General features: G+C 56.9%; 1 protein-coding gene across 2 annotated transcripts in view; it reads right to left on the bottom strand.

Annotated features, from left to right (window-relative positions):
* Positions 1-23,947, bottom strand: part of SLC9A3R2 (SLC9A3 regulator 2) — a 37,778-nt gene extending 13,831 nt beyond the window's left edge. Inside the window, exons 1-2 of one of the 2 annotated variants that reach the window (XM_033074140.2) lie at positions 23,676-23,947; positions 19,671-19,922 (exon numbers count right to left, since the gene is read on the bottom strand). In XM_033074140.2, the coding sequence (XP_032930031.1) occupies positions 19,671-19,922; positions 23,676-23,885 (462 nt within the window). In that variant the 5' untranslated portion in view covers positions 23,886-23,947. The remainder of the gene's footprint in view (positions 1-19,670; positions 19,923-23,675) is intronic. The other variant, XM_033074141.2, reaches the window with a different exon arrangement.
* Positions 23,948-27,391: the final 3,444 nt, after the last annotated feature.

Raw genomic sequence — 27,391 nt, 5'->3', positions numbered from 1 at the left:
ATCACCCAAATCCACCTGGGATCACCAGAATCCACCTGAGATCACCCAAGTCCATCTGGGATCACCAGAATCCATCTGAGATCACCCAAGTCCATCTGGGATCACCAGAATCCACCTGGGATCACCAGAATCCATCATCTGGGATCACCAGAATCCACCTGGGATCACCAGAATCCATCATCTGGGATCACCAGAATCCACCTGGGATCACCCAAATCCATCATCTGGGATCACCTACTGGTGTTTACAAAGCACCTTTTAAAACCATTTTCCCCCTGCTCCGTTTGTACGGGGTCAGAGCTCCTGCAGCAGTGTGAAAACACAGAAATCACTGAGGATCACCCCAAAATCTGTGCTGGAGGTGCTGTTGGGGATTCCCTGGGGACAGCCTGGCAGGGTCAGCCCCTCCTCCTGCAGGGCATCCCCTGGGACCAGCAGTGAAATCAAATTACTCACTGAACAATCCACAGGGCAAAGCTTTGCTGTCCTGTGCCATGTCCTACGTGGGCTTGTGCTGCTCCCACTGCAGAACCTCGAATTTAAAACCCTTAACTGCAATGAATTCAAGGCATTTATTCTTAAACACATACATATAAAAAAAATAATCCCAATTCAGCATCTGTTGTGGGCAGAAATCCTCGGGGAAAACTGCTTATCCTCCAGCAGGGATGATCCAGGGCTTTTGCTGGGCTCTTAAACCCCCCAGTAACACAATCCTTGGCTGCTGGCACAAGCAGGTTTTGGAGCTGAGCTCTGCAAAGCCCCTCTCTGGGATGGAGCAGAGCTCACACCCCCCAGCTCAGAGCTGCTCCTCTCCTGCCAGCCCCGCTCTGCGTTTTCTTTCAGCCCCGTGCCAGCGTTTCCCTGGCTGTGTTCTGGGAAGATATTTCCTAAGCTCCCGGGGGAGTTTGGCCTTTGTGAAGCCCATTTCCCTGGAACAGCAGCAGGGTTTATCTGGGCTTCCCAGGGAGCAGAAGGGCTCTGAGGAGGCTGCGCCGCCTCTCACGCGCCAGGCGCTCAAAATCCAAAAATCCACTTTGGATGGAGTTACATCCACATGGATGCTGCAAAGCAACAAAATCCAACTCCATTTCTTTCATCTTACAAAGCCAAAAATTGCCCACACACGCTAAAAAAAAACCAAATTGCAAAATGAAGCTTTTTTTTTTTTTTTTTTTTTTTTTTTTTTTTTTCCCCCCAGGAATCCAGGCTGATTTTATTTGTGGGTTGAGCAGGGCACACTGCATCCCTGGCTGTGCCATCCCCACGAAGGTCTGTGCAGATAAATGGGTGATGAGCTGCACTCACAGCCCATCCTGGAGCTGCAAAGCAGCAGCATTCACCAGGACAAAGGTTTCGGAAGCAGGCTCAAGCTGCTCCGTTTTAAAAATGCACAAACAACACGTTAAATAACAATGAAATGCTTTCGGTAAAATTATAAAAAAAAAACCCTGATTGGGTGTTGCCAGCTCTCACAATCTCATGGCAACTCTTCACAGCATCTGATTTCTTATTTCCCTCAGAGTTTCCAGCGCTGCTGATGGGAACTGGGGTCCCTCAGGGACACCCTTGGCTCCTGGGGGTCACCTGGGGACAGCCTGGGGCTCACTGGGGTCTGCCACAGACAAGTGAGCAGGACCAATCCCATGTCCCCCAGCCAGGGCTGGTGTCACCAATGTCACCAGCTCTGATTAACAAGGGGTTTCCACATCATTAATTAGCAGGATCCACTCCCAGAGGCACCAAAAGGAACCAAACTCCCCTCGTGGGTTTGGGGGAGCTCTGTTATCCTCCTGCCCCTAGAAAAATCCCTCCCCAGAGATCATCCTGCTGTCACTGCTGAGCCAGGGCTGTCCCAAAGGACACAAAACCAACCTGCACCTTCACACCCCCCCCAGCCTGACCCTGAGCAGGAACAGGGATAAAAAGAACATTTCAAACCCAAAACGCTGCGGGAAAATCCACACCCAGGATGCCACACTGGTGCCCAGGTCCCAGGATTGTCTCCAGCCCCTCTGCCCCACAAACTCATGCCCACAATGGGTTAAAACACCGGTTTAGGGTTTTATTCCAGGAATAAAACACCAGAGCCAGTGTGGACACAGGGTTCTCCAGGAGAGGAGGAGGAGGGAGAGGAGAACAGACACACAGAGCTACTCTAGAGGCTGATGCAGGTTGGTACCATCTGGGATCCTGGTGGGTCCTGCAGTGCCTTGGCCACGATGTCAGCAGCCCTGAGCACGGGGGTGACCCCAAAGCTGTCCCCAGGCTGAGGGGACACTGCCAGCCAGGTGGGAAGGGCAGGAGCTCCAGCCCTGGAATGGGATCTGCTGGAACTGCACCCAGCTCCTCTCCTGGGTGTGCTGCTCCTAATCTCTGGGGTGATTATGACCCTAAGGAGCTCAGCCCTGCCTGGGACCACCTCACCCTGCTCCAACACCATCCTGATCCCCCGTGCCCATCCCAGCCTGGCCAAACAGGCTCCTGCTGGGAATGCAGCACCTGGATGCACTCCAGGCTCTGGATCACTCAGGACAGGTCAAACCTTTCCATTCCTGCTTGGAGAAAACCCAGGCAGGAGCATTCCTGCCTAATTTACATTGTTAACATCCTCTAAGCCAGCTGCCATGGTGTTTCCTCTCCTTTCCCCTGAGGTTTCAGCCAGAAAATTTTCCTTCAGAAAACAGAACAAACCTCAGTGGCAGAACCCACCTGGGCTGGGGGACATCGGGCTCCTGTCCTGCCCTGGGGACACCGGGCTCCTGTCCTGCCCTGGGGACACCTTGGGACATGGAGATGTCCTGAGGGGACAGAGAGCACTGCTCAGAGCCTTGGTGTCCATTCCCTCCAGCTGGGACTCCTCCATCCCCTGTCACTCTGGATTCTGCAGTGCCAGGATGCAGGGGAGGGGATGCAGAAATTCAGGATCCTGACCCAAACCCAAACCCCAGCAGTGAGAGGAGCCTGGGAAGAGCAGGAAAAGGGCCCAGGGGTCACTGCACCACCAGAACAAGGATCCCATTTACCCCCCTGACAGGACACCCTCCCTTGGCAGTACTGGTGATACTGGGAGCTGAGCCCAGCCTGGGGCGAGCTTTAATTGCCACTATTATTACCAGAGCTGTGCTGGAAGCTCCAAGGCTGCTGCCTGTGCCCGGATTTAGGGATGTGCTTAACTTTAAGCAGATATTTGTCAGCAGGCTGGGAAGGGGAGGGGTGGAACCTCTGTTTTCCCTGCTGCAAAGATGAGGAAAGCTGGAGAAGCAGGAGCCCTGCCTGGGCTGCCAGCAGTGCCCACAGCCCTGCCTGCCATGAGAACCAGCAGGGTTTGGGATGGTGCCATGGCTGGAGCAGGATCCTGCCAGGGATCCTCCTCCTGCTCCAGCAGGGCTGGGCTCCCTTCCCCTTCCCCAGGAATGAGTCCATTTTCCCATTAAAGCAGCACCAGAATGGGGGTATTGTAGCCCTGCAGCCCCCAGGGCCAGGGGACCTCGGTGACACTGGGAGGAGGGGACAGCAAATGCCAAAACAGCTCCAAACCCACCCGGAGAGAGGGGCTGAGAGGGCACAGCAGCTCTGCCCACACCCCCAGGGCTGGGGGAGCAGAGTGAGGATGCTCCTGGGGCACCCCAAGCCTGGCTGGTCCTCAGCTCCACGCTGGGATGCTGCAGCCCCCTGGGGAGGGCTCAGGGCTCCTTCCACCCTCCCTCCTCACCCTCCCTCCCTCCCACATCTCCCCCAGCTCCTTCCTTCCCTCCCACATCTCCTCAGCTCCTTCCTTCCCTCCCACATCTCCCCAGCTCCATCCCCCTGGCTGGAGTCAGCTCAAACTCCAGATGTTGGTGAAATGCTATAAATAACAGAGGGGGAGGGGAGGGGAGAGGGGCTGGGGGGACGCCAGGCTCACCAAACACAAGCAGATGTTCCTCCCCTTCCCTGCAGGGCCAGAGATGGGGCTGGGCTGGAAGGGGGCAGCTCCAGCATCCAGAGATTTTCCACCAGCCAGGAATAAATCCTTGGGCAGGAGCAGCAAACAACCTGCTTCCATTTTCAGGCACCCACAACTCTAATTGTGTTCCTGGGGAGGGGTTCCAGCTCCAACATCAGTGGTGAAAAGAGGAAAAGCTCACATCCAACATAGACCTGAGAGCCCAGAGCCACTCAGTGAATTCTTCCACATTCACATCTCAGCAGGACAAAGTGTCAGATCTCCCAGGGATGCAGTGCCCGTGGTCATCTTGACCCCAGAGAAAATAATAAACTCAAATGTGACTGAGCTGCCACCAAAAAGCTTTTGGCAGAGCCTGTGCTCACCCTAAAACCAGCAGAGTTTCCTTCAGTGTTCCCAGGAGGTGCTGCAGGCTCTGGGTGGTGACAGCACAAATTGTGTCACAGCCCCTGTCACCACCAGCCCCTCCCTGCCTGCCCCAGCACAGGTTGTAGCTTATTTACAGCTCTTGTATTATTCAAATTACTCCAATTATTTGAATTGCTCAATGTAGGTCTGAGTGATTAAAAAAAAAAAAAAAAAAAAAGGTATTTGCTCCCCCAGCATCCTCCTGCCAAGGTGCACCAGCAAACACCCAGTGACCTTTGGGTGCATCCCTGTTCCCTTTGGGTGCATCCCTGCCTCCCCTCGGTGCATCCTTGTTTCCCTTGGGTGCATCCCTGTCTCCTTTGGGTGCATCCCTGTCTCCTTTGGGTGCATCCCTGACCCCTTTGGGTGCATCCCTGTCTCCTTTGGGTGCATCCCTGTCTCCTTTGGGTGCATCCCTGACCCCTTTGGGTGCATCCCTGTCCCCCTTGGTGCATCCCTGCCTCCCCTGGGTGCATCCCTGCCCTCTTTGGGTGCATCCCTGCCTCCTTTGGGTGCATCCCTGTCTCCCTTGGGTGTATCCCTGTTTCCCTTGATGCATCCCTGCCCCCTTGAGTGCATCCCTGCCCGTTTTGGGTGCATCCCTGCCTCCCCTGGGTGCATCCCTGCCTCCCCTGGGTGTATCCCTGTTTCCCTTGATGCATCCCTGCCCCCTTGAGTGCATCCCTGCCCGTTTTGGGTGCATCCCTGCCTCCCCTGGGTGCATCCCTGTCTCCTTTGGGTGCATCCCTGCCTCCCCTGGGTGCATCCCTGCCCCCTTGAGTGCATCCCTGCCCGTTTTGGGTGCATCCCTGTCTCCCCTGGGTGCATCCCTGATCCCTTTGGGTGCATCCCTGCCTCCCCTGGGTGCATCCCTGTCTCCTTTGGATGCATCCCTGCCCCTTTGGGTGCATCCCTGTCTCCCTCGGGTGCATCCCTGCCCCCTTTGGGTGCATCCCTGCCCCTTTGGGTGCATCCCTGTCTCCTTTGGGTGCATCCCTGTTTCCCTTGGTGCATCCCTGTCTCCCTTGGGTGCATCCCTGCCCCTTTGGGTGCATCCCTTCCCCTTTGGGTGCATCCCTGCCTCCCCTGGGTACATCCCTGCCCCCTTTGGGTGCATCCCTGTCTCCCTTGGGTGCATCCCAGTCTCCCCTGAGTGCATCCTTGTTTCCCTTGGGTGCATCCCTGCCTCCCCTGGGTGCATCCCTGCCTCCCCTGGGTGCATCTCTGTTCCCTTTGGGTGCATCCCTGCCCCTTTGGGTGCATCCCTGCCTCCCCTGGGTGCATCCCTGCCTCCCCTGGGTGTATCCCTGATCCCCTGGGTGCATCCCTGTCTCCCTTGGGTGCATCCCTGCCCGTTTTGGGTGCATCCCTGTCTCCCCTGGGTTATCCCTGTTCCCTTTGGGTGCATCCCTGCCCCTTTGGTTGCATCCAGCACTTTCTGTGCCAGCAGGCAGCACAAAGGCAGCGGGTGAGGATGGCAGGGAGTGACTCCAATTAGCAATGGAACACATCCAGCCACGGCTCCTCAGCAGGACCCAGGGCCAAGCTGCAGCTGATAGGGTAATTTGGGTATTTCTGGGGTTTTTCTGAGGACAGCCCCTGTGAGGAGGAGGAGGAGGAGGAGGAGGAGGAGGAGCAGCCATGGCATGGAAAATCCAGAGTCACAGCACAGCTCCTCCCAGCCCTGGAAGGGAAGGAGGATGCCCACAGTGGGCACTGAGCCTCAATGGGTTCTGCTGGCCCCAGGGACACCTCCCTGAGCCCTGCTGGTCACAGCTGAGGGCACAGTGGGTGCCAGGGTGGTGCAAAACCAATCACAAAAGATCAATGAGCCCCTTCACCATCCCAGGCCACCACAGCAGCAGCAGCAGCAAGAAGAGTTTTGCACCTCCACCAAGCTGACCCCCAAGCCTGGTCCTTGCCAGGGGTGCAGAGCTGTGCCAGCACCCTGCCAGAGCCCTGCCCCAGGCACAGCCAGAGGGTTCTTATCCCAAAAACTGCCAGGCAGGAGAAAACAAGAGCAGGAAGGATGTGGAGGGCGGGGAGGGTGGTGACAGCAGTGCCAGGCTGTGGGGTGGCACCCCTCCCACCCTGGCACTGGGAAAAGCAGCTCCCAGCAAGGCTTCACCTCCACCCAACCTCCTGCCAAAAAATCCAGAGCTCGACCTTCCCCAGGGCAGCCCTGGGTAAGCCTGGATTTGCCCCTCTCCGACATCTCCAGCTTTTCAGAAATCCCTGAGCACAAAGAGACCTCTCAGGATGGAGCTGTGCCCTGCCTGGCTCCTGTCCCCAGTGAGGACAACCCCAGTGAGGGTCCCTGCAGGGCACAGCAGCTCTGCCCAGCCCCACAGGCTCTGAGGGAGCTGTGCCACCATCCCCTGGCAGCCCCAGAGCTGGGGAATTTCTCAGCCACAAGCCAGGGGAAGCTGCAGCATTTTTTCCCCTCTTTGCTGGCCTTTGAGCAGACTCAGACAGCAAAGGCACCCACGCTCTCCCCCCAGGCAGGGCTGGAGCCAGAAACAGCAGCACAGGCTTGGCTGGAGCTGGGAGCAGCTGGGCCAGCCCAGGGAGAGAGGGAGGGAGGATGGAGGAGAGCGAAACCGCCACGTGCACGTGTTTTCATGGAGAGGGAAGACTTTTCCAGCAGGATCTGCCAAGGGAGCACACAGCCAGGACAGCAGAGAGCTCCTCTGCTCCAGGGGAGCAGCTCCAGCACCATGTGGGGCTGCAATGCGGGTCCTGGCAGGCTGGGATTTGTCCAAGAGGGAAAAAAAAATATATGGAATTTCCATTGTGGATGGGAAGGGATCTCAGCAGATCCAGAGGGATCTGTTTTCTGCTGGGTGGGAGGGAAGAGAGCATCACTGAGCAGGGCTGGAGCTGCTGGAACAGGGGGAAAAGTCCTTCCCACGCTCAGCACGAACCCCCAGACCACAGCAGGGACGGCTCTGCACAATGGGAATGCAGAGGGAGACGCTGGGAAGAAAATTCCCCAATCCCACAGAGCTCCAGAGCAGCACAGAGCCCATGTCCCACTGTGTGACACCCCAAATCACAGAGCTGCCACCCCAAATCACAGAGCTGCCCCCCACAAGGGCACATCCCGACCAGAGCCCCCAGCTCTGGGAGCTGTGCCCAGGGCTCTGCCCTTCGCCCTCCCCAGCTCCTTTTGGAGGCCAAGCCTTGAGCAATCACCAAACACCCACCGAAGCTGGCCCCATCCCCTGCAGGAATCCAGCCCTGCAGCTTTGTGCTGCCAGGAAAGGCCTGAGGTGGAGGGGGCTCTGAGATGGGAGCACCTCCTTCAGGAACAAGTTCCTGCGTTTGTTGGGTTTCCGTGTTAATTGTCACTCTGTTCTGACTCCTAATGAATGTGAATTGTTGATATTAAATTATTGGCCTCAATAAATTATTGATCCCCAATTATCTAATCTATTCTGTGGGTATTGCCTCTGCCCCCCTGAAATGGTGCCTGTGAGGAGGGTGATGTCATCGATCCGTATGCAAATGAAAAGGGGCGCAAAGGACACTGGGACACTGTTCTGAGATAAAAACCCTTAAAACAACGAGACCAAAAATCACCTGGAACTGAGAATAGCGTTCCCAGGTTGGGAGAACAGCACAGAATATGAATTTATCACCCTGGGCTGCTTTGTTCTGTCACCATAACTGTGTGGTACTCGATTAAAATCACACCCCCTGACAACGCCATTTTCAGGTTTTTTTTTTGGACTATGGCAGGAGCAGCCAGCAAACCCAGCACCAACTGCTCCAACCCACCAGGAGCTGCCCTGAGGGATTTTTGGGGGTAGGGTGCAGCCCCAGTGCCCTGCAGAAAGGGAGATGTCAGTCAGTGCATCTCACACAGAATTGGGGAAACTGTTCTGCTCCACAGTGACACAAATCCTGGTGCCCGCACCCCAGAACAGGTCAGATGTTGGGTTGTGGTTGTCCCTTCAAATTGTAATAAATTTCTAATTTACCCTTCTCAATTTATCAATGAAATGCTTCATATACACCAATCAGGACCACTTCCAGGACCATCATTTAAACTGTAAAATTTAAAATGTAATTCAAGACAAAACTTCCTTTATATATATGGGAAAAAAAACCCAATTTCTCTATAAGCTCAATTTTTAAGGCTCAAATTTAGTTTCCATATTTAATAATTAGTTAAGCTGTAAATTTAATATTTGTTTTCATTTTTATTAATTCTCTGTCTTATTTCAGCAGGTCTATAACCTGACCTTGTGCTGTCTCATACTTTTAAGTATTTTCCACTATTATCTAGTACAACATTTTTCAGCTTTCACTAAAACTCATTGATCTCTCTGAAAAATCTCAGTGAAGCCTCTTTCCAGACTCCATGGGTACCACACTCAGCCTTGCAGAGCCCCATAAAGCACAGCAGGGTGGGAAGGAAGGTTTGGGGTTGGTTTTTCTCCTCCTGCACCCCAAGCCAGCCCAGCTGGGAGCGAGGATGTGCAGCTCACAGGGCAGGGGGACAGATCTGCACCCCCAGCCCGGCCCCTGCCCAGCACTGGGAGAGAACAGGCGCTGCTCTGTGAGTGCTGGGCCCAGGGAAGTTCAATAGTTTACTCCCAATATTTGTCTTGGCTGGGCAGCCCAGCTCGCTGGAGGAAATGGGGCAGGGGGAGGGCTCCAAACATCCTCTGCATTCCTTGGAACAGAGCAAAACCAGAGCTGGGGCAGCCACGCTGGGGTCACCCCATGGGAGCCCTTGGGTGCTCAGAAATGCTGCAATAAAACATGCAGGGGTGCAGCTTGCCCCAAAGCAGCAGGGGGGTGAGGTGCCAGACATGTAAATACTCCTTTTTCTCAAAAATAAAAAAAAAAACCCAAGTCACAGCTGCTGCACAAAATCTGCTGAGCTGGGCACGGCACCCAAAGCCTCCAGTGCTGCTGGGGTTCCCCTTGACCTCCCCCTGCAAAACTCAACCCTGCTGTCACTGCCCCCATTGCACAATGCTGGCACCAGCTCCATCCCCCCACGCTGCTGGGAAACAGGGATCAGACTGGGAAATGCAGGGTCAGACTGGGAAACAGGGCATCAAACTGGGAAATGCAGGGGATCAGACTGGGAAATGCAGGGTCAGACTGGGAAACGCAGGGATCTAACTGGGAAGTGTGGGGATCAGACTGGGAAATGCAGGATCAGACTGGGAAACAGGGCATCAAACTGGGAAATGCAGGATGAGACTGGGAAATGCAGGGTCAGACTGGGAAATGCAGGGTCAAACTGGGAAACGCAGGGATCTAACTGGGAAGTGTGGGGATCAGACTGGGAAATGCAGGGTCAGACTGGGAAATGCAGGGTCAGACTGGGAAATGCAGGGTCAGACTGGGAAACAGGGGATCAAACTGGGAAATGCAGGATCTGATTGGGAAATGCAGGATCAGACTGGGAAATGCAGGGATCAGACTGGGAAATGCAGGGATCTAACTGGGAAGTGTGGGGATCAGACTGGGAAATGCAGGGTCAGACTGGGAAATGCAGGGACAGACTGGGAAATGCAGGGACAGACTGGGAAATGCAGGGACAGACTGGGAAATGCAGGGACAGACTGGGAAATGCAGGATCAGACTGGGAAATGCAGGATCAGACTGGGAAATGCAGGGACAGACTGGGAAATGCAGGGACAGACTGGGAAATGCAGGATCAGACTGGGAAATGCAGGATCAGACTGGGAAATGTGGGATCTAACTGGGAAATGCAGGGATCAGACTGGGAAATGCAGGATCAGACTGGGAAATGCAGGATCAGACTGGGAAATGCAGGATCAGACTGGGAAATGCAGGGTCAGACTGGGAAATGCAGGATCAGACTGGGAAACAGGAGGTCAGACTGGGAAATGCATGGTCAGACTGGGAAATGCAGGGTCAGACTGGGAAATGCAGGGTCAGACTGGGAAATGCAGGGTCAGACTGGGAAATGCAGGGTCAGACTGGGAAATGCGGGATCAGACTGGGAAATGCAGGATCAGACTGGGAAATGCAGGGATCAAACTGGGAAATGCAGGATCAAACTGGGAAATGCAGGATCTAACTGGGAAATGCAGGGATCAGACTGGGAAATGCAGGGATCAAACTGGGAAATGCAGGATCAAACTGGGAAATGCAGGATCAGACTGGGAAATGCGGGGATCAAACCCAGCCCTGACACAATCAGGGCTCCTTCCAGCGAGCTCCAAAAATGACATTTTAAAATCAAGCTCCTTAAGACAAGAGGGGCCACAGATGATGCCCCCTGGCAGGGAGCTGAGCTTATCTGCAGCTGGGCAGGGCTGGGGCAGATAAGGGGGCTGGGGTGGCCCTGTGGGGACACAGGGGGAGGATCTGCTGTGATAACCCCAGAGCCAGCAGCAGCTGCTCCTGCTGATAACCCCGGGGTGAAGGGGGTGCCAGGGCCAGTCCTGGGGCTCTGGGCACTCTGCCTGTGGAAGGGGAACACAGAAAAAGAGGGAACAGCCCCAGGATGGTCCCACAAAACCACACTGGGATGTGGGTGCCAGCAGAACCCAGCAGGCACTGCAGGGGGATTTTCATCCCCCCATTCCAGCCCAGAGCAGGGAACTCTTCCAGGCAAAGCCGACTGCTCACCCTCTTACAGCTAATTAGGGCTTGTCTTAATTAAATCCTGCTAACCATGAGCAAACCCAAGGCCAGAATGAACTGATTTACCTGGGATGGCCTCTGGCTGCTTCTGTGGGAGGAGGGAGCCAGCCCTGGGCTGGACACAGCCAGGCAGGAGCTGCCAGGGGCTGGGAAGAGCTCCTGGAGAGACCCTGCCCAGGGAATGCCAGCCCAGCCAGGTGCCAGGGCCACATTCCCAGGGAATGCCAGCCCAGCCAGGTGCCAGGGCCACATTCCCAGGGAATGCCAGCCCAGCCAGGTGCCAGGGCCACATTCCCAGGGCTGGGAGCTCAGCCTGGCCAAGGCTGGAGCAGAGGGATCAGCCCTCCCTCCACATTTTGTGCTGCTCGTGTCGTTAAGGGGATTAATCCCTGTAATTCCATGAGAGGGTTTAGTCCCACAACACCCCTGGGAGCAGCAGGGCTCTGCCTGGGGCTGGGGCAGTGGAGAGGCTCAGGAATACACCTGGACACCCCCTCACTGCTCCTGGCCCCACTCCTTCCCCAAGCATCCCTGGGACAGCTCAGTGGCAGCTGGAGCCCCTCCCAAGGGAAAGAGCCACAGCCCAAATTGTGCAGCCTTGAGAAGAGAAGGCTCCAGGGAGAGCTCAGAGCCCTGCCAGGGCCTGAAGGGATCCAGGAGAGCTGAGAGGGACTGGGGACAAGGGATGGAGGGACAGGACACAGGGAAGGGCAGGGATGGAGGGACAGGACCCAGGGAAGGGCAGGGATGGAGGGACAGGACCCAGGGAAGGGCAGGGATGGATATCAGGATACTGGTAAGGAATTGTTCCCTGGGAGGGTGGGGATGCCCTGGCACAGATTCCCAGAGAAGCTGTGGCTGCCCCTGCATCCCTGGAAGTGTCCAAGGCCAGGCTGGATGGGGCTTGGAATAACCTGGGACAGTGGAAGGTGTCCCTGCCATGGATGACCTGAGCTGCCCCTTCCAACCCAAACCCTTCCAGAATTCTCTCACACCTTCCCAGCACTGGCATCTTCAGGGAATTGTCTTTCTGCCCTTCCCAGTGCTCATAAAACTATTAAAATTTGGCTTTCTCAGGCTCACCACTAACAAACATCCCACACCAGCTTATTGTACCTGGAAACAAACTCCTGCAAAGCTTTAGTGGGGAAAGAGAGACACTGAGCCAACAAAATCCAGCTCCACGTCTGGATGTGGTCTGAACGTGCACAACAATGGAACCAAAACATCCAGGAGTCCAGACAAAACGTAATGAAATCAAATTACAATATAGATCTTGCCAGAAGGAATTATGTCAACAGCTTGAGGTTCAGTTCCTTATTTACAGAGACCTGTGGAAGCCTCTACACTTTACAAGTTTAATTTTTGCTCTCTCATATCCCAGCCTGGAGTCTCCCACCACCAGTGCCTGTAAAATCTCCATGTCCAGAGGCACAGCAAAGGACTGGGAGACAAAACCAGCTCAGAACAGGCCTTCACTCACACCCTGAGCTCTTTTCCAGTGCTGGGTACATCACCTTCCTGCTGGGTACATCACCCCCCTGTCACAGCCTGGCTCCCCCAGCCTGGAGGGCAGGAATGAACAACACACAGGTGATGCCACATTGTCAGGGCTGTGAGCACTCAAGGAATGTTTTATGGGTCAAAAGGAACTCTTTGGGACCTCTTTTGCAAGTCAGGTGTACCTGGAAGCCTCCACACTGGAATTCAGCAGCACCTTGGCCCCAAATGTTTGCATTCCCCAGGAGCAATCCCACAACTCCAGCCCCAGGAGCAGGGGCTGGCCAGGAGGAGCTGGGATTCCCCCACACCCACAGCACCAGCCCAGACAGCAGCAGGGCCAGATCCAAGCCCTGGGGATGATTCCTCATCCACACTGCACAGCAGTGCTGGGACAGCCCTGGATGAACAGCTGGGAACGTGCAGCACATCCCCTTCTCCACAGCTCACTCAGGGCTCGGGAATACACAGAGAATCCACAAAAAAACCCAAACCCAATATTGTTTTAAGGTTTCCTCTGCCATGTCAAGCCCACGAGGGCTGGAGCAGCTCCAGGGGATGGAGCAGAGGCACAGCAGAGGCTCTGTGCAGCTGCCAGGGCACACGCAGAAGGTTTTTAATTTATTCTAAACCATTTAATAGTTCTGCTATTGAACAGAACCATCGACAGCTGGCTAGGAGCCCGCTGGTGAGCAGGGCTTGAAGGAAAGCTGCTGGAGAGCCGAGGGGGCTGGGGAGAGCTGCACTGACAGCAGCTCCCATTTAATATCAGCTTCCCCATCGTTCCCAGGGAAAGTTTTTGATTACTCGAGGATGCAGAAGGGATCAGCACCGGCTGGACCACCCGCAGCATCCCCGGCTGTTGGGGCTGGGAGCAGCATCCCCCCCGGTCCCGGGGAGCTGGGGGGTCCCGGGGTGACCCCGCTGTCCCCTCGCAGGGCCGGGTGTCCCTCGGGAGCGTGTGGCTGCGGGAACAAAGGTTCCTGGCAGGGCACGGCTCCTCCCGATGCTAATCTGCCTCTCGCCTCCCACCCGCTTTGTGTTTCACTAAAAATACCGCGGCGGAGGAAGTTCGTGCCGCGGGGTGGATGCTCTCCTCCCCGGGAGGGGCTTCCTGAGCTGCCCCGGCACGAAAATAGCCCCCGGCCCTGGCCCTCCTGTCCCCGGCCCTGGCCCTCCTGTCCCCAGCCCTGTCCCCAGCCCCGCTCCTCCTTGTCCCCGGCCCTGTCCCCAGCACCGTCCCCTCCTCTCCCGCTCCTCCTGTCCCCAGCCCTATCCCCAGCCCTGTCCCTCCTGTCCCCAGTCCTGTCCCCAGCCCCGCTCCTCCTTGTCCCCAGCCCCGTCCCTTCTGTCCCCAGCCCCGTCCTTTCTGTCCCCAGCATCGTCCCCAGCCCTGCCCCAGCCCCGTCCCCTCCTGTCCCCAGCCCCGTCCTTTCTGTCCCCTACTGTCCCCAGCGCCGTCCCCAGCCCCGTCCCCTCCTGTCCCCAGCCCCGTCCCTTCCGTCCCTAGCCCTGTCCCCAGCCCTGTTCCCAGCCCCGTCCCTCCTGTCCCCAGCCCCGTCCTTTCTGTCCCCTCCTGTCCCCAGCCCCGTCCTTTCTGTCTCCTACTGTCCCCAGCCCTGTCCCTCCTGTCCCCAGCCCTGTCCCTCCTGTCCCCAGCCCCGCTCCTCCTGTCCCCAGCCCTGTCCCCTCCTGTCCCGCTCGTTTTGTCCCCAGCCCTGTCTTTCCCGTCCCCTCCTGTCCCCAGCCCTGTCCCCTCCTGTCCCCAGCCCTGTCCCTTCCGTCCCTAGCCCTGTCCCCAGCCCTGTTCCTAGCCCCGTCCCTCCTGTCCCCAGCCCCGTCCCCAACCCCGTCCCCTCCTGTCCCCAGCCCTGTCCCTTCCGTCCCTAGCCCTGTTCCTAGCCCCGTCCCTCCTGTCCCCAGCCCCGTCCTTTCTGTCTCCTACTGTCCCCAGCCCTGTCTTTCCCGTCCCCTCCTGTCCCCAGCCCCGTCCCTCCTGTCCCCAGCCCTGTCTTTCCCTGTCCCCTCCTGTCCCCAGCCCCGTCCCCTCCTGTCCCTCCTGTCCCCAGCCCGCGGATGATTCGGGATCCCGGTGCTCAGCACTCGGGTTCCCCCACCCCGCTCTCCCCGGGGAAATGTCTCGTTCCCAGCAGGATCGGGCTCGGATCGCTGCCAGCACCTCGTGCCAGCGCTGTGGTGATGCCCAGCACAGGCTGCCCGTGCCAGGCAGAGCAGCACAAACCCCCCTGCCAGCCCCCAAAACACCAAAACCAGGAGGGACAGGGTCAGTGCACAGGGACAGCACAGGGGCTTTGGGATGTGCACCCAAAAACCACCTTGGAATGCCATGGATGGGAAGGAACCTCCACATTCATCCCACAAATGAACACATCAGTGAGGCCTTGCCAAACAAACAGACTCACAGTATTTTAAACAGTGTTAATTATGATGTAACTTTGAGAGGTGGTGTGCTGAAGTAGTGCAGTCACCCCACATTGGGGTTCCCCACTTAATAAGTTAATTCAACCTACATGCAAAGTAGATATAAACCCAATATCTGTGTTTATTCAGAGCATGTATCTGTGACTTCAAAAGGCTGTAAGGAAATGAAAAACTAGAGTTTGAAGGTCGAATTATTCCATAGAATAACTCCATTGATGCCAGCAGAATTATTATGCATTTGCTTTGCTGTCATAAGGAAAAGAGAGAAACAATTTTACAGAGCTTCTAAATGAGCTCCATCTCATCTCTCCCATCTATTCTGTCCAGAATTAATTCACCCTGTCTTCCTTTTAAACACATCCCCCTGATCCCAGGCTGCCCCAAACCATCCACCCAGACACTCCCAGGGATGAGGATTCACATCTCCCGTTCCCCAGGCTCCATTCCCGGTGCCGAGCTGCAGAGGCCACCCCCAGGCCGGTGACACGCGATGCCAGAGCCCGGGGACATCAATAATGCAGCGGGGTCAGAGCAGCAGCGTCCCCACAGCTCCGCCCCACTGCTGTGGGATTGAGGGAGAATCCCAAAAGTGAGCGATCCCTGTGCCAGGCTGAGCCCCCACAGAGAGGATTTTGGGGTTGGTAGAGGCTCTCCAGGCACCTTCAGCCATCCCATGCCATGTCCTCGTCCCCTGGGCAGCTCCAGGTGCGGGGGCACAGTTGGCTTTGCAAAGTTGTTTTGGTTTTTTTTTTAAAGTAGAAATGAGCAGAGCTCTCAGGGTGGCACATCCCTGCTGCCCCCAGGGGCACAGGGCTTCACCCTCAGATCTACAGCATCCTCTCAAAAAACCATTCCTCCCAAAAAAACATGGCCCAAAAACCAGCATCCCTCCAAAACATGGTCCAAAAAACAGCATCCCTCCAAAAAAGCATACCCCAAAAAACATCATTCCCCCCAAAAAACATGGCCCAAAAAACAGCTTCCCCTCCCAAAAAAAAACCATACCCCAAAAAACAGCATCCCTCCAAAAAACATCATTCCCCCCTAAAAACATGCCCCAAAAACCAGCATCCCCCAAAACACATGCCCCAAAAAACAGCATCCCTCCCCCAAAAAAACCATAACCTAAAAAACAGCATCCGTCCAAAAAAGCATACCCCAAAAAACATAATTTCCCCCAAAAAACATGCCCCAAAAACATCATTCCCCCAAAAAACATCCTCCCCCAGCTGCTGTGGGAAGCGCAGGGAATGCCCCAGGACACAGCCACAGCTCCCTGGGCTCTGTGCCCGAGGGTTTCCCCAAACCTCTCTCCCTGCCCAGCAGGAGTCTCACCCAGGCAGTGCCAGGGCTGAGCTTTGCCATCCTCCCCTCGCCCTCCTGCAGATCTGAGCCTGCCCCAGGGAGTGGAAGATGCTGCAGGGAAGTGCTTTAATTCAAACCATACACTTATTTATTTTTTTAAATTACATAATTGCTGCAGACATTTCTGCTCATGTTTGGTTTTATTACATCTTTGTGGTTATTCTACAAGCCCTAAATTTTGGGCCTCAACTGAGTTGGCAAAGTGCTCCAAAAACATCTGTCCTGAGTTACTCCCCTTGCAGGGCTGTGGCAGAAGACATCACACACGAGGGGATTTATTTGCAACAGAGAAAATTCCTACTCCTGACCCAAAGAGAAGGGTAAATATTTATTCCTGACCCTACACCTGGTCCCACCAGGGTCCAGCCTCGTCCTCCAGAGAGCAGCCACCACCCCTGTGTCACCCCAGTTCCTGCCAGCAGCAATCCTGAGGTGACACATCCCTCCCCAGCACAGCACAATCAACAACCAGCCCCATTAAAATTCCCAGACTCAACAGGCTTGACTCCAGCAGCTCCAAGCCGTGGGTTTGTTGTCCAAAGGATAAACTTTGGAGGAGTTTACCCTTCACAAAGGTTGGGAAGGTCCCTTTGCACACCCACCCCCTGCAGACCAGAGCATGAAGGAATTGCATCACCCCCAGTGCCTCTCTGGCTTTGCTGCTCTTGTTTCTCCTACAAACACACCTGGAGAAGGCAGCAAGTGCCAAGGACAGCCCTGATGGCCACACCAGGGTCCCAGTGCCAGCACATCCCTCCCAGTCCCAGCAGGAATAGACAGCACAACCACAGCCCTGCAGAGGTGCTGCCAGCCCTGCCCAGCCCAGACACTCTGGAATGACCAGGTGAGGTGCTGGAGCCCTGCAGCTCACCTGCCTTCCACCTTCTACACCATTTAATCACAGCCACCCATGGCCCAAAGGCACCTTTGCCATTACAGCAGCTCACACCCAGCTCACACCCAGCCCCCAGCTCAGAGGTGCTGGAGCCCAGCAGAGCCCTGGGAACAGCCTGGTGGCCACCAGGACCTGCTGGGGACAGGGGAGGACACACCCTGCCAGGGGACAGAGTGGGACAAACCCCCCAGCCCAGCAGACACAGCAATGGGCACAACTCTGTGCACAGCCCTGGGGACAGCAGAGCTGTGGCAGCCACAGCTGCTGGCTGCCAGCCCTGCCAGGCAGAATTTTAAATAAACGCTGAATTATTCATGGCATCACCGAGGTTCCTGGAGCACGAGGTGCTGGGCACCAGGTCCCTGCTGGGGTCACCTCCCCTCCCATGGCTGCTCCGGGGGGGTCACCCCTGTTGGGAAATAAATCTGGGGCAGCACTGGGGGGTGGCAGGGCTGTGCCCACCCTCCCTGCTCCCCCACATTCCCCTCCTCGTTTTGTTTCACTGCTGGTCTCCTCAGGCTGCCCTGAGCAACCCCGGCCTCACATCCAGGAAAACTCCAGCTTTTATATAAACAAAGGCTGCTGACAAAAATGCAGCTCCCTGGGAGCAGCCTGGAGCATCGGCCCTGGTTCCCACAGGGGCAGCTTGGGGCCACAGGTCTGCAGGGGACAAGGAGCTGCCTTCTCTCTTCACTGAACACCTCCAGGAAAAGCCCTGAATCTGGCTGGGGATAAATCTGGGTGTATCCCAGCTGTCACAGCCCCGCTGCAGCGGCAGAAATCTCCCAAAAATCCTCCCACACTCAGGAGCTGCACATTCCTGTGAGCTGCTGGGTTAGGGTCAGGCTGGAGCTGCCCCATGGGGGGGCACAGTGCTGGGCAGAAATTGGGGTTCACCACCTCTCATTCATCATGCCCTGGCCTCCTGCTGCTTTGGGAGCCAGCAACAGGGACACACCAACCACAGCAGGAGCCTGGAGCAGGTTTTACCACCTCAAAGCAAGGCACAGGACACAGGTCCTGCTGCTCCAGCCACCCCTGACCTCACCCCAGAGTCACACACAGCTCTGGCACACAGAAGTGACCTTGGCCAGGCCAGCTGGCAGTGCCCAGCTCTCCTGAGAGCTGCCAGGGCAGGAGCAAACCACCCCAAATGTGCTCAGCACCCATCCCCACCAGGGAATCACCCCACAACCTGCTCCCCTTATCCAGCCCTGCCTCCAGCACACTGAGCACTCAGGAAAAGCCCCTCAGAGGGGAGCAGGGGCTCTGCTCCCCATTCCCAGCCCAGCCCAGCCCTGCTCTCCTGTCCCACCCTCTCCTTGGAGCCCAGAGGCAGGAAAGGACCGCGCTGTTCCCCGGCTGACTTCCCGTCAGCTCCTGGATCCCGACCAGCACACGGAGCAGGAAATGCCCTGTTTGGGAAGCCACCCCCTCCTTGGGAATGGCTCCTGTCCCAGGGGGCTCCCAGCCCCATGGGAAGCACAGCCACCACCACACAGACCTTCCAACAGCCCCCAATCAATAAAGAGAAAGAAAAGCTCCAAGCCTGGCCCTGGCAGCCCCAGGGAGGGAGGATCCATCTCTGGGAAGGGCCAGAGGTGAGAGCCCATGTCCTGCCTCCCACCAGCATCACCCCTCATCTGCTCTCAGGGATTTTCTGCCCTCCTGGCAGCCCAGTGGTCACTTCTGGGCCAGCACTCAGCCACCACTGCCACTCTGAGGGGACAGAGACCGAGCTGGCACCGCAGGGACCCCAGCGAGGAGGAGGAGGAGGATGCACAAAGCAGCTCCGTGCTGCAGAGGGGGGACACGAAGGGGAGGGGACAGATGGCCGTGGAGTGGCCACACAGGGCCGTGGAGTGGCCACACAGGGCCGTGGAGTGGCCACACAGCTGGTGCCAGTTCCCAGCTGGGGCCAGCCCCGCTATCAGCCCGGCACAAGCCTGCGCCGTCCCCGCAGCCATGGAAACTGGACCTTCTCCACCCCAAATTCCTCCCCTTTTGGAAAGGAGTTTACCAATAAAAGGCTCTTAATGCTGAAGCACAGATCAGAGCCAGGCTGCCCAGAAAGAGCCGATTTCCTTCCTATTTCAGCAAAAAGCTGTGAACACGCTCGCCCCAGATGTTCCCTCCCTCCTGCAAATAAAGGAGGGAGAGAAGCTCATTCATGAGCTCCAGCTTGGCCACAGCCCCGTGCTGGGCAGGCTGAGGTCCAGGCTGGGACACCAACCTTGGCTGAGGCACCGTGGGGTCACTCACACGTCCCCAGGACTGACCACAACCCCCCAGCAGCAGAGGGGAGGGAACGCACAGCCCCAAACAGCCTGGATCGAGATTCCAAAGGGCAAACCTGAGAAAATTCTTACTCCTGACCCAAAGAGCCAGGAACCAAGCTGCCAGTCACACACAGGAGGTGTCTCTGATGGGACAAGCCACGCTCAAAGAGGAAGGAGACCCCAGCCCTGCCCTCACCTTCCTGCTGCCGTGCGAGGAGAAGCTGTGGGAATTCCTCTGCAGGCTGCCCCCGCTCAGATCCAGCTGTGGCTTCCACACCTCGCCGTTGTCGCTGCCCTTGGAGGGGGGCAGGGCAGGGCTGAGCAGGATGCCGTTGTGCACCATGTCCTCGGTGCAGGTGAGCCTCAGGCTGCACAGGTACTCGTCCGTCTCCTTGTCCACCACCAGCAGCCGCGTCTCCGTCTCCACGGCCTTGATGCGCTGCACGACCTGGGAGGGGACAGGGACAGCTCAGCACGAGCCCAGGTGTCCACTAGGACGCCAGGGGACACTCAGGAGTGTGCCCAAGGGTTGTCAGCTCCTCCACAGTGCTGCTCTGGTAATGGTTTGTGCTTCCAGCTGGTGCTGGTGGGGCAGAAAGGGTAAGAGCAAAGCTTTGGGAGATTTCTGAGGATGCTCTTCCAGCCACACAGCAGCTCTGCCCAGACCAGCCAGGATCACCCTCCCAGCTAGCTGGGATCACCTCCTGCTCACCCAAGAGCTTCCAGAGGCTGGCACTGCCCCTGGAGCACCAGCAGCCCTTTGCCTGGCACTGCCAGTCTGTCCCACCAAGCCAGGGTGTCTCTGCTCCAGGGCTGGAGCTGGGGGCAGGAAGGAAGGGGGGGATTCAGGAAGGACACAGCCCAATCCATCCAATCCATGCATCCATCCCCAGTCTGTGCTGAAAGGGGAGCCCGTGCTGGGAGTGGGAGATGAGCCCATCCCTGGGGGGATCCAGCTGCAGGCAGGGCTGGATGGGGACCCTGTCCTGCTGTGCCCGGTTCCTGTGCAGGGATCAGGGACTGGCAGAGGCTCTGACACCGGGGAGAGCCAGGAGGAGCTGATCCCACAGCCAGCAGGGGTAAATCCCACCAGAGTGGGCTGGAAACAGGGAAAATCCAGGACATCCACAGGGAAACCACATCCAGACTCACTGCTGGCACCTCCTCCCTGCACAGGCCTTCATCCCGAGGAGGAGGAGGGCTGGCACTGCTGCTCAGCTGCCCTCCCCAGCCATGGGGTGGCCCTGAACCCCCCAAAAGCAGCCTGGGGCTCCTTGCAGGGCTCCTGCTCTGATCTAGGTCACAGTGGCCAGACACGCCAAGGTTAGAGCGACAAACGAGCCTAATACGCAATTAGCCAGCGTTTATTTACTCCCTGCAAGCTCCACTCAAGGTCAGCAGAGCCGGGATCTGCAAACAAGAAAAAAAAAAACCACAAACAGCCTGCAAGAAATGTCCAGGCTGCAGGCAGGGCTGAACTAACTCATCCACTGCAGCCATCCCGGGCTCCAACCCTCAACCAGTCTGCAGGGTGCTGATCCATCAGGCCCACAAAATCCATCTGCTCCCTTCAGATCGGTCACAGCTGCCACCAGACAGTGCAAGGGACACTTCTCCCACAGGGGACCCGGCAGAGCAGCCAAGGCACAGCAGCAGAGATGCAGATGGGGAAGGTGCTGCCCTGCAGTGACATCCCCAGACCCCAGAGTTGGGGTGCTCCAGGCAGCACAAGGGATCACAGGGGTCCCACAGAGAAATTCAGAGGATCCACAGGAGGGTCCAAAGCTGGTGTGGAGCAGGGCTGGGCTCAGCCCACAGCCGAGCCCTGCAACAGCCACAGCGAGAGCAGCGATGGAGCCAAGGTACCAGGGGCTAAGCCAGGGATGGAGAGGGGCACAGAGCAGCCCTAGCCCCCTCCCCACAAGCAGGACAAGCAGAAGGGGCTGTGAGGAGCCCCCCAAGGCAGCAGCTCACCCTGGGGACAGAGCAGAGAGCTGGGAGGCAAAGCAGCAGCCCCGGGGGCGAGGTCGTGCCCAGCAGCGTACCCGCTTGCGAGCCATGCTCCCGGGCTGGAGTCCTGCAGGGTTCTGCAGACAATGCAGCCTGTCCTGCACATCTGGGACCTGCTCAGCACCCGACCCAGCCCCACCATTTCCGCAGCTCCACCCAAGCAGACTTTCACCCCCCGGCAGAGCCGGCCGGGGCCCTTCCACCCTTGCCAAACAACAGCCCAGGAAGGACTCACGGTGCCAGCAGCAGCTCCTGCAGAGGTGCCTGTGCCCTTATCCATATGCTGCCAGGCTCCCTGGGCACCAGGAGCCTCTCCCTGGGCACCAGGAGCCTCTCCCCGGGCACCAGCTGTGGCTCTGCCCCGTTCTGAGGAGCCCAGGATGGAAGTTTGGGACATGGAACACCCCGAGAACACGCTCTGCCTTCGCTCCTTGGGCAAGGCCAAGGGAAAAAAATAAAAACAGAACAAAGACAAAAATGCTGCCAGCTTCAGCTGGAAACACAGTTACACCCAAACAGCAAGGCCTTCTATGCTGCAGGCTCCAATGGACATGGAGAAGTGTTACTTCTTCAAGGCTGGGCACGAGGAAGGGGCACTGCAAGGTGGCTGCTCCAAGCCACGGTGTGACCCAACAGTGCTGGGCAGTCCTTGGGGGAAGGAAGAGGTTCTTGTGGTGTGGAGGGTGATCCCAAATCAGGAGGGCTCCCAGCACTGTGAGAGATCCCAGCCATGGCAGGCAGAGAGTGGCACCGAGCTCGGTGACACCGTGCATGGGACACGCTGTTCCAATCACTGCCCTGCAGCAGGGAGCGAGTGCCAGGGCTCCAGCCTGCTGCCAGCACCAAAAAAAAAAATAAAAATTAAAAAAAAAAAAAGAAGGAAGAAAGAAACTTCCCTCCTCCCATTTCACTTGACCTACTGGGAAGCCCCAGCACGTTTCAAAGGCACAGCTGGCTCTGCTATCGCCCGTCCCCAGCAGCCCAGAGCCAGCAGGGAGCTCTGGTGGCTTCCAAGGCACCACAGGAACACAGCCCGCCTTCCTGCCCTGCCACATCAAAGATGGGGATCCTCCTTCAAGGGGTTTGAAATCGCATGCAGGACAAACATCAACTTTCACACGGCTGGCTCAGAGCATCAAAACAAGCTCAGTTCTCCAGAAACCCCACCAGGCTCCCACAGGAGTGCAGGAGGCTCAGCTGGAGTCACCTGGAAGGCTCAGCTGCACCTTCAGCACAGCAACATCCACACCTGGGCTGAGGTCTGGGGACACAGAGCCCCCCAAAACCCTGCACACCCCAGCTCTGCCCCCATGCAGCGCTGCCAGCGGGGCTGAGCAGATGTTTTAAGTTACTAAAACACCAAATCCTGCAGAGCCCCATGAGCCACGAGGCAAATTGTGCCCCTGCCAGGCTCCGAGTGTCCGGCAAGCCTGGGGCAGCTTTAACCTCACTGCTTGTTGTTTTGGTTTTTTTTTTTTTGTGGTTTTTTTCCCCCTCATTTCTTGTTTATTCCGCATTTCTTGTTTTTTTTTCAGGCTAATTTGTTTAACTGCAAGTTTCAATATTACAAGCAGAAAATACCACAGGCTGAAACAGCTTTATTGGAGGGCAGAGAAGCAGCACCCCTGGACCTGGAAGAGCCGCGCTCCCCTCGGAGCCCTATCGCTGTCTGGCCAGCCCAACCGCTGCACATCTGCGCCGCTCGAGCTGGAGATTTTCAGGCATCTTCCCACACTCCGAGCTGCACAGGCAGGCGCAGCTCGCCCAAAGCAGCCAAGAAAAGCCACAGCAGAGCCGGAAATAAAGCCCGGGTCTCCCCATTCCTTTCCACCACGCATTGCATAACGCGGCACAGCCGAGCCCTGCCCGGCCCCGCACACCTCCGCCTCTCCCACCTTGCCACGATCGCCACGTCCTGCGCCCACCCGCTCGGAGCTGCGGCTCCCGGGGCACCCAGAGCCACCCAGAGCCACCCTGCAGCCCAGCCCTGGCGTGTGGGCGAGCTCCCACCCCGCCTCTGTGCCCACCCAGGCCAGGGGATGCTCCAGCGGGGATATTTTGGGTGAAACCCCCGGCGCGGCGAGGCTGGAGCCGGGCACACCCCGGGGCGCTGCGGTGCCCGTGGGCTGTCCCCGCTGTCCTGCTGTCCCCGCTGTCCTGCTGTCCCCGCTGTCCCCGCTCCATCCCGCACCTGGTGATGTGTCTCCTGCTCCACGTTGAGCCCGTTCACCTCCACGACGCGGTCCCCGGCGCGCAGCCCCGCAGCCTCGGCGGGCGAGCCGGGCTCCACTTTGCGGATGAACTGGCCGCTCTTGCCCTTCTCGCCGTGCAGGTGGAAGCCGTAGCCGCTCTCCCCCTTGAGCATTCGGCACAGCCGCGGTTTCAGCTGGTCCTTGGCCATGGCCGGCGGCGGAGCGGCGCTGGGCGGGCGCGGGGCCGCTTTTATGGGCGGCCCGGGGCGGGCAGCGAGGGGCGGGTCGGGACCGGGAACGGGGCCGGGATCGGGGCTGGGATCGGGGCTGCGATCGGGGCTGCGGCCGGCGGGGGGAGCGGGGCAGCAGCGGGGCTCGGAGCCGGGGCTGGGGCGATGCGCAGCTCGGCCATGCTGCGGCTGCCCCGCGGCACCGGGAGCGCGGCGGGCGGGGACGGGAGGGACGGGAGGGACGGGAGGGACGGGAGGGAGCGGGGCGGAGCCGCACAGAGGGACGGGGAGGGACCGGCACCGGGACCGGGACCAGCATCGGGACCGGCACCGGCACCGGGACCGACATCAGCATCGGGACCGACATCGGCATCGGGACCGGGATCAGCATCGGGACCGGGACCCAGCATCGGGACCGGCACTGGGACCGGGACCAGCATCGGGACTGGGACCCGGCATCGAGACCCGCACCAGGACCGGGAGCGACATCGGCATTGGGACCGGCACCGGGATCAGCATCGGGACCGGGACCAGCATCGGGACCGGGACCCAGCACCGAGACCGGGACCAGCATGGTTACCGGCACCGGGACCGACATCGGCATCGGGACCAGCACCGGGACCAGCACCAGGACCGGCATCGGCACCAGCGGCTGGTGGAGCCCTGGGGACAAAGCCCTCAGGGCAGCAGCAATGTGGTCGGATCCCTGTGGCACAAACTCGGGCTGTCCCCTGATCCCTGGAATAACCTGGGATAGTGGGAGGTGGCCCTGCCATGGCAGGGGTGGCATTGGATGGTGGCATTGGACCTTTAAGTCCTTTAAGGTCCTTTCCAACCCAAACCGTTCAGGGTTCGATGAGTGCTGGTGGGGGAAGGCTGCAGCTCCATCCCAGCTGTCCCTTGGAGAGGCCACCTGGGTTTCACTTGGACTGAATCATTGTTTAATGAAACACAGAGATCCCCATCTTCACCTTTTTGCATTCCTCATCTTCATTTCCTTGAAACCTTTTACAAGGATGTGTCGCAGAGCAGCTGTCACAGCGATGGCACTGAGTGTCACATTCCTCCAGCACAGCTTCTCAGGCCTGGCTCTGCAGTTCCTCCTTCCCTACCACATTTCACAGTGCTGAAGCAAACCCAGCAGCCAGCTGGAGGCTGGAAATAAAAGACTCCAGAAATTAATATTGATTTATTTTTAATGTGTAGCTTGCTTTAAAAATCCTGCTTCCACTGCAGTCGTACGTAAAGTCACACTGCAGGCAGCGTGGCTCTGGGAGCTGCAGGCCAGGCTGGCTGCTGTCCCTTGGGGTGTCACTGTGGGGTGTCAGCCCCGGGCTCTAGACACGCTTGGCAGCCATGAGGTCCCACCAGGAGGATGTCCCACATGAGGATGTCCCACCACAAGGATGTGATGTCCCACCAAAGGAAAATGTGATGTCCCACCATGAGGATCTGATGTCTCACATGAAGATGTGATGTCTCACATGAAGATGTCCCACCAGGAGGATGTGATGTCCCACTAAAGGAAAATGTGGTGTCCCACCACGAGGATGTCCCAACAGGAGGATGTGATGTCCCTCATGAAGATGTGATGCCACACATGAAGATGTGATGTCCCATGATGTCCCACATGAAGATGTGATGTCTCTCCATGAAGATGTGATGTCCCACCATGAGGATCTGATGTCCCACATGAAGATGTGATGTCCCTCATGGATGTGATGTCCCACCAAAGGAAAATGTGATGTCCCACCACAAGGATGTCCCACCATGAAGATGTGATGATGTGATGTCCCACCAAGGGAGGATGTGATGTCCCACATGAAGATCTGATGTCCCATCATGAAGATGTGATGTCCCCCATGAAGATGTCCCACCAAGGGAGGATGTGATGTCCCACACGAAGAAGTGATGTCCCACATGAAGATGTGCTGTCCCACCAAAGGAAAATATGATGTCCCACCATAAAGTGATGCCCCTCATGAGGATGTGATGTCCCACATGAAGATATGATGCCCCTCATGAAGATGTGATGCCCCACATGAGGATGTCCCACATGAGGATGTGATGTCCCATGATGTCCCACATGAAGATCTGATGTCCCACATGAAGATCTGATGTCCAACATGAGGATGTGATGCCCCACCAAGAGAGGACATTTCAGTCCCACCACTGACAATATTTTTTCCTCCTCCCCTCCCTGTGTCACTCCAGCAGCGCCAACCTCAGCACAAAACCCTGGGTGACAAAAAGCAGAGCTGAGAAACTCAGAGATTTTTATTTGCTGTACGACACAACTGCTCCCCCGAGCCTCTTTGTGGAGTCCTGGAGCTTTTTATCAGCTTAGAGGAGTGCGAATAATTGATTTTTCCACTCAGTGGCTAAACCAAAATACTGGAGGGAGGGGGGAGGAGAAGGAATTGTTTCAAGTTTATTTGAAGCAGAGAGTTTTTCTTTTGATTCGGCGCAATAAAAACACGGTGGGAGAAAATCTTTCGGGTGGTCGGAGTGAATATTTTAACCCTGTAGAATAATTTTTTTAAAGCATTGGAAGCATGAAAATTTTAAAAAAATAAATAAAGAGAGAAAATATTTCAAAAAGGGGGAAAACTTGTTTGAATTATTTTTAAATGCTCTTTAAGCACAAACATTTGCTCAAGTGTTCCCTGGATATATTGATTTTTTTCAACCTCAGTGTCTCCAAAAGACATTCTTTTCCCCCCCCAAAAAATCTATTTATTGTAGAGAATGTAGGGGACTTGGTAGAGCCCTGACTCAGCACTGGATCTTTGCCTGAGCACCTCGTGAGCCTAAAAAAAACCATTTATTTCGTGATCCCTCCACTTTAGGGCTGAGGTCCTGCCTGTCCTGGGACACAGCTCGGTGCACCCCTTGGCATGGATGTGAATCCCAGGGAAATTCTGCAATTTTTCACTGCAGCTGATGGAGAAGGAGCTGGAAGGAACACAAAAACAATTTGTGCAAAGCTGCATCCTAGCAAGGTACAAAATGCCTTTGGTTCCTCCCATCCTGCCTTTCCCACCCTCCCAAGCCTCATTGAAAATAAAATGAGGGAGCACAGAGAGGTTCCTGCGCCCTGGGATGGGAAAATCCAGCAGATCCTGCTCAGGCAGAATTTTCCATTTCCATTTCTGTGTGTTTTGATCTGAGCAGACATTTCAGTGCAGACTGGAAGCACAGGCAGCCCAGGGACCTGTGACTCCAGTGGCTTGGAAGGGTTTGGGAGCTCTTTTGGGTGGATATCTGCTCCCAATTCCCTCCCTGCTGAGGACAGAGAATCCCACCTGTGTCCTGCTCTGTTTGCTTTGGGCTGTCACAAAACGAACCCAAAACGCAGGTGCTGGGGAAACTTTCCTGGTTATGGAAATCAGAGGCACCCCCCAGGCTCCCTGGCAGCTCCAGGTGGGGATTTTGGGCAGCCCACAAAGTCCATCTTCATTCAGAATCCCTCAGCTGATCCCCTG

The sequence above is a fragment of the Catharus ustulatus genome, chromosome 16 (assembly GCF_009819885.2).
Source record: "Catharus ustulatus isolate bCatUst1 chromosome 16, bCatUst1.pri.v2, whole genome shotgun sequence".
Taxonomy (NCBI): Eukaryota; Metazoa; Chordata; class Aves; order Passeriformes; family Turdidae; genus Catharus; species Catharus ustulatus.
The sequence above is the reverse complement of the archived record's forward strand: the minus strand, read 5'-3'. Positions and strand labels throughout refer to the sequence as shown.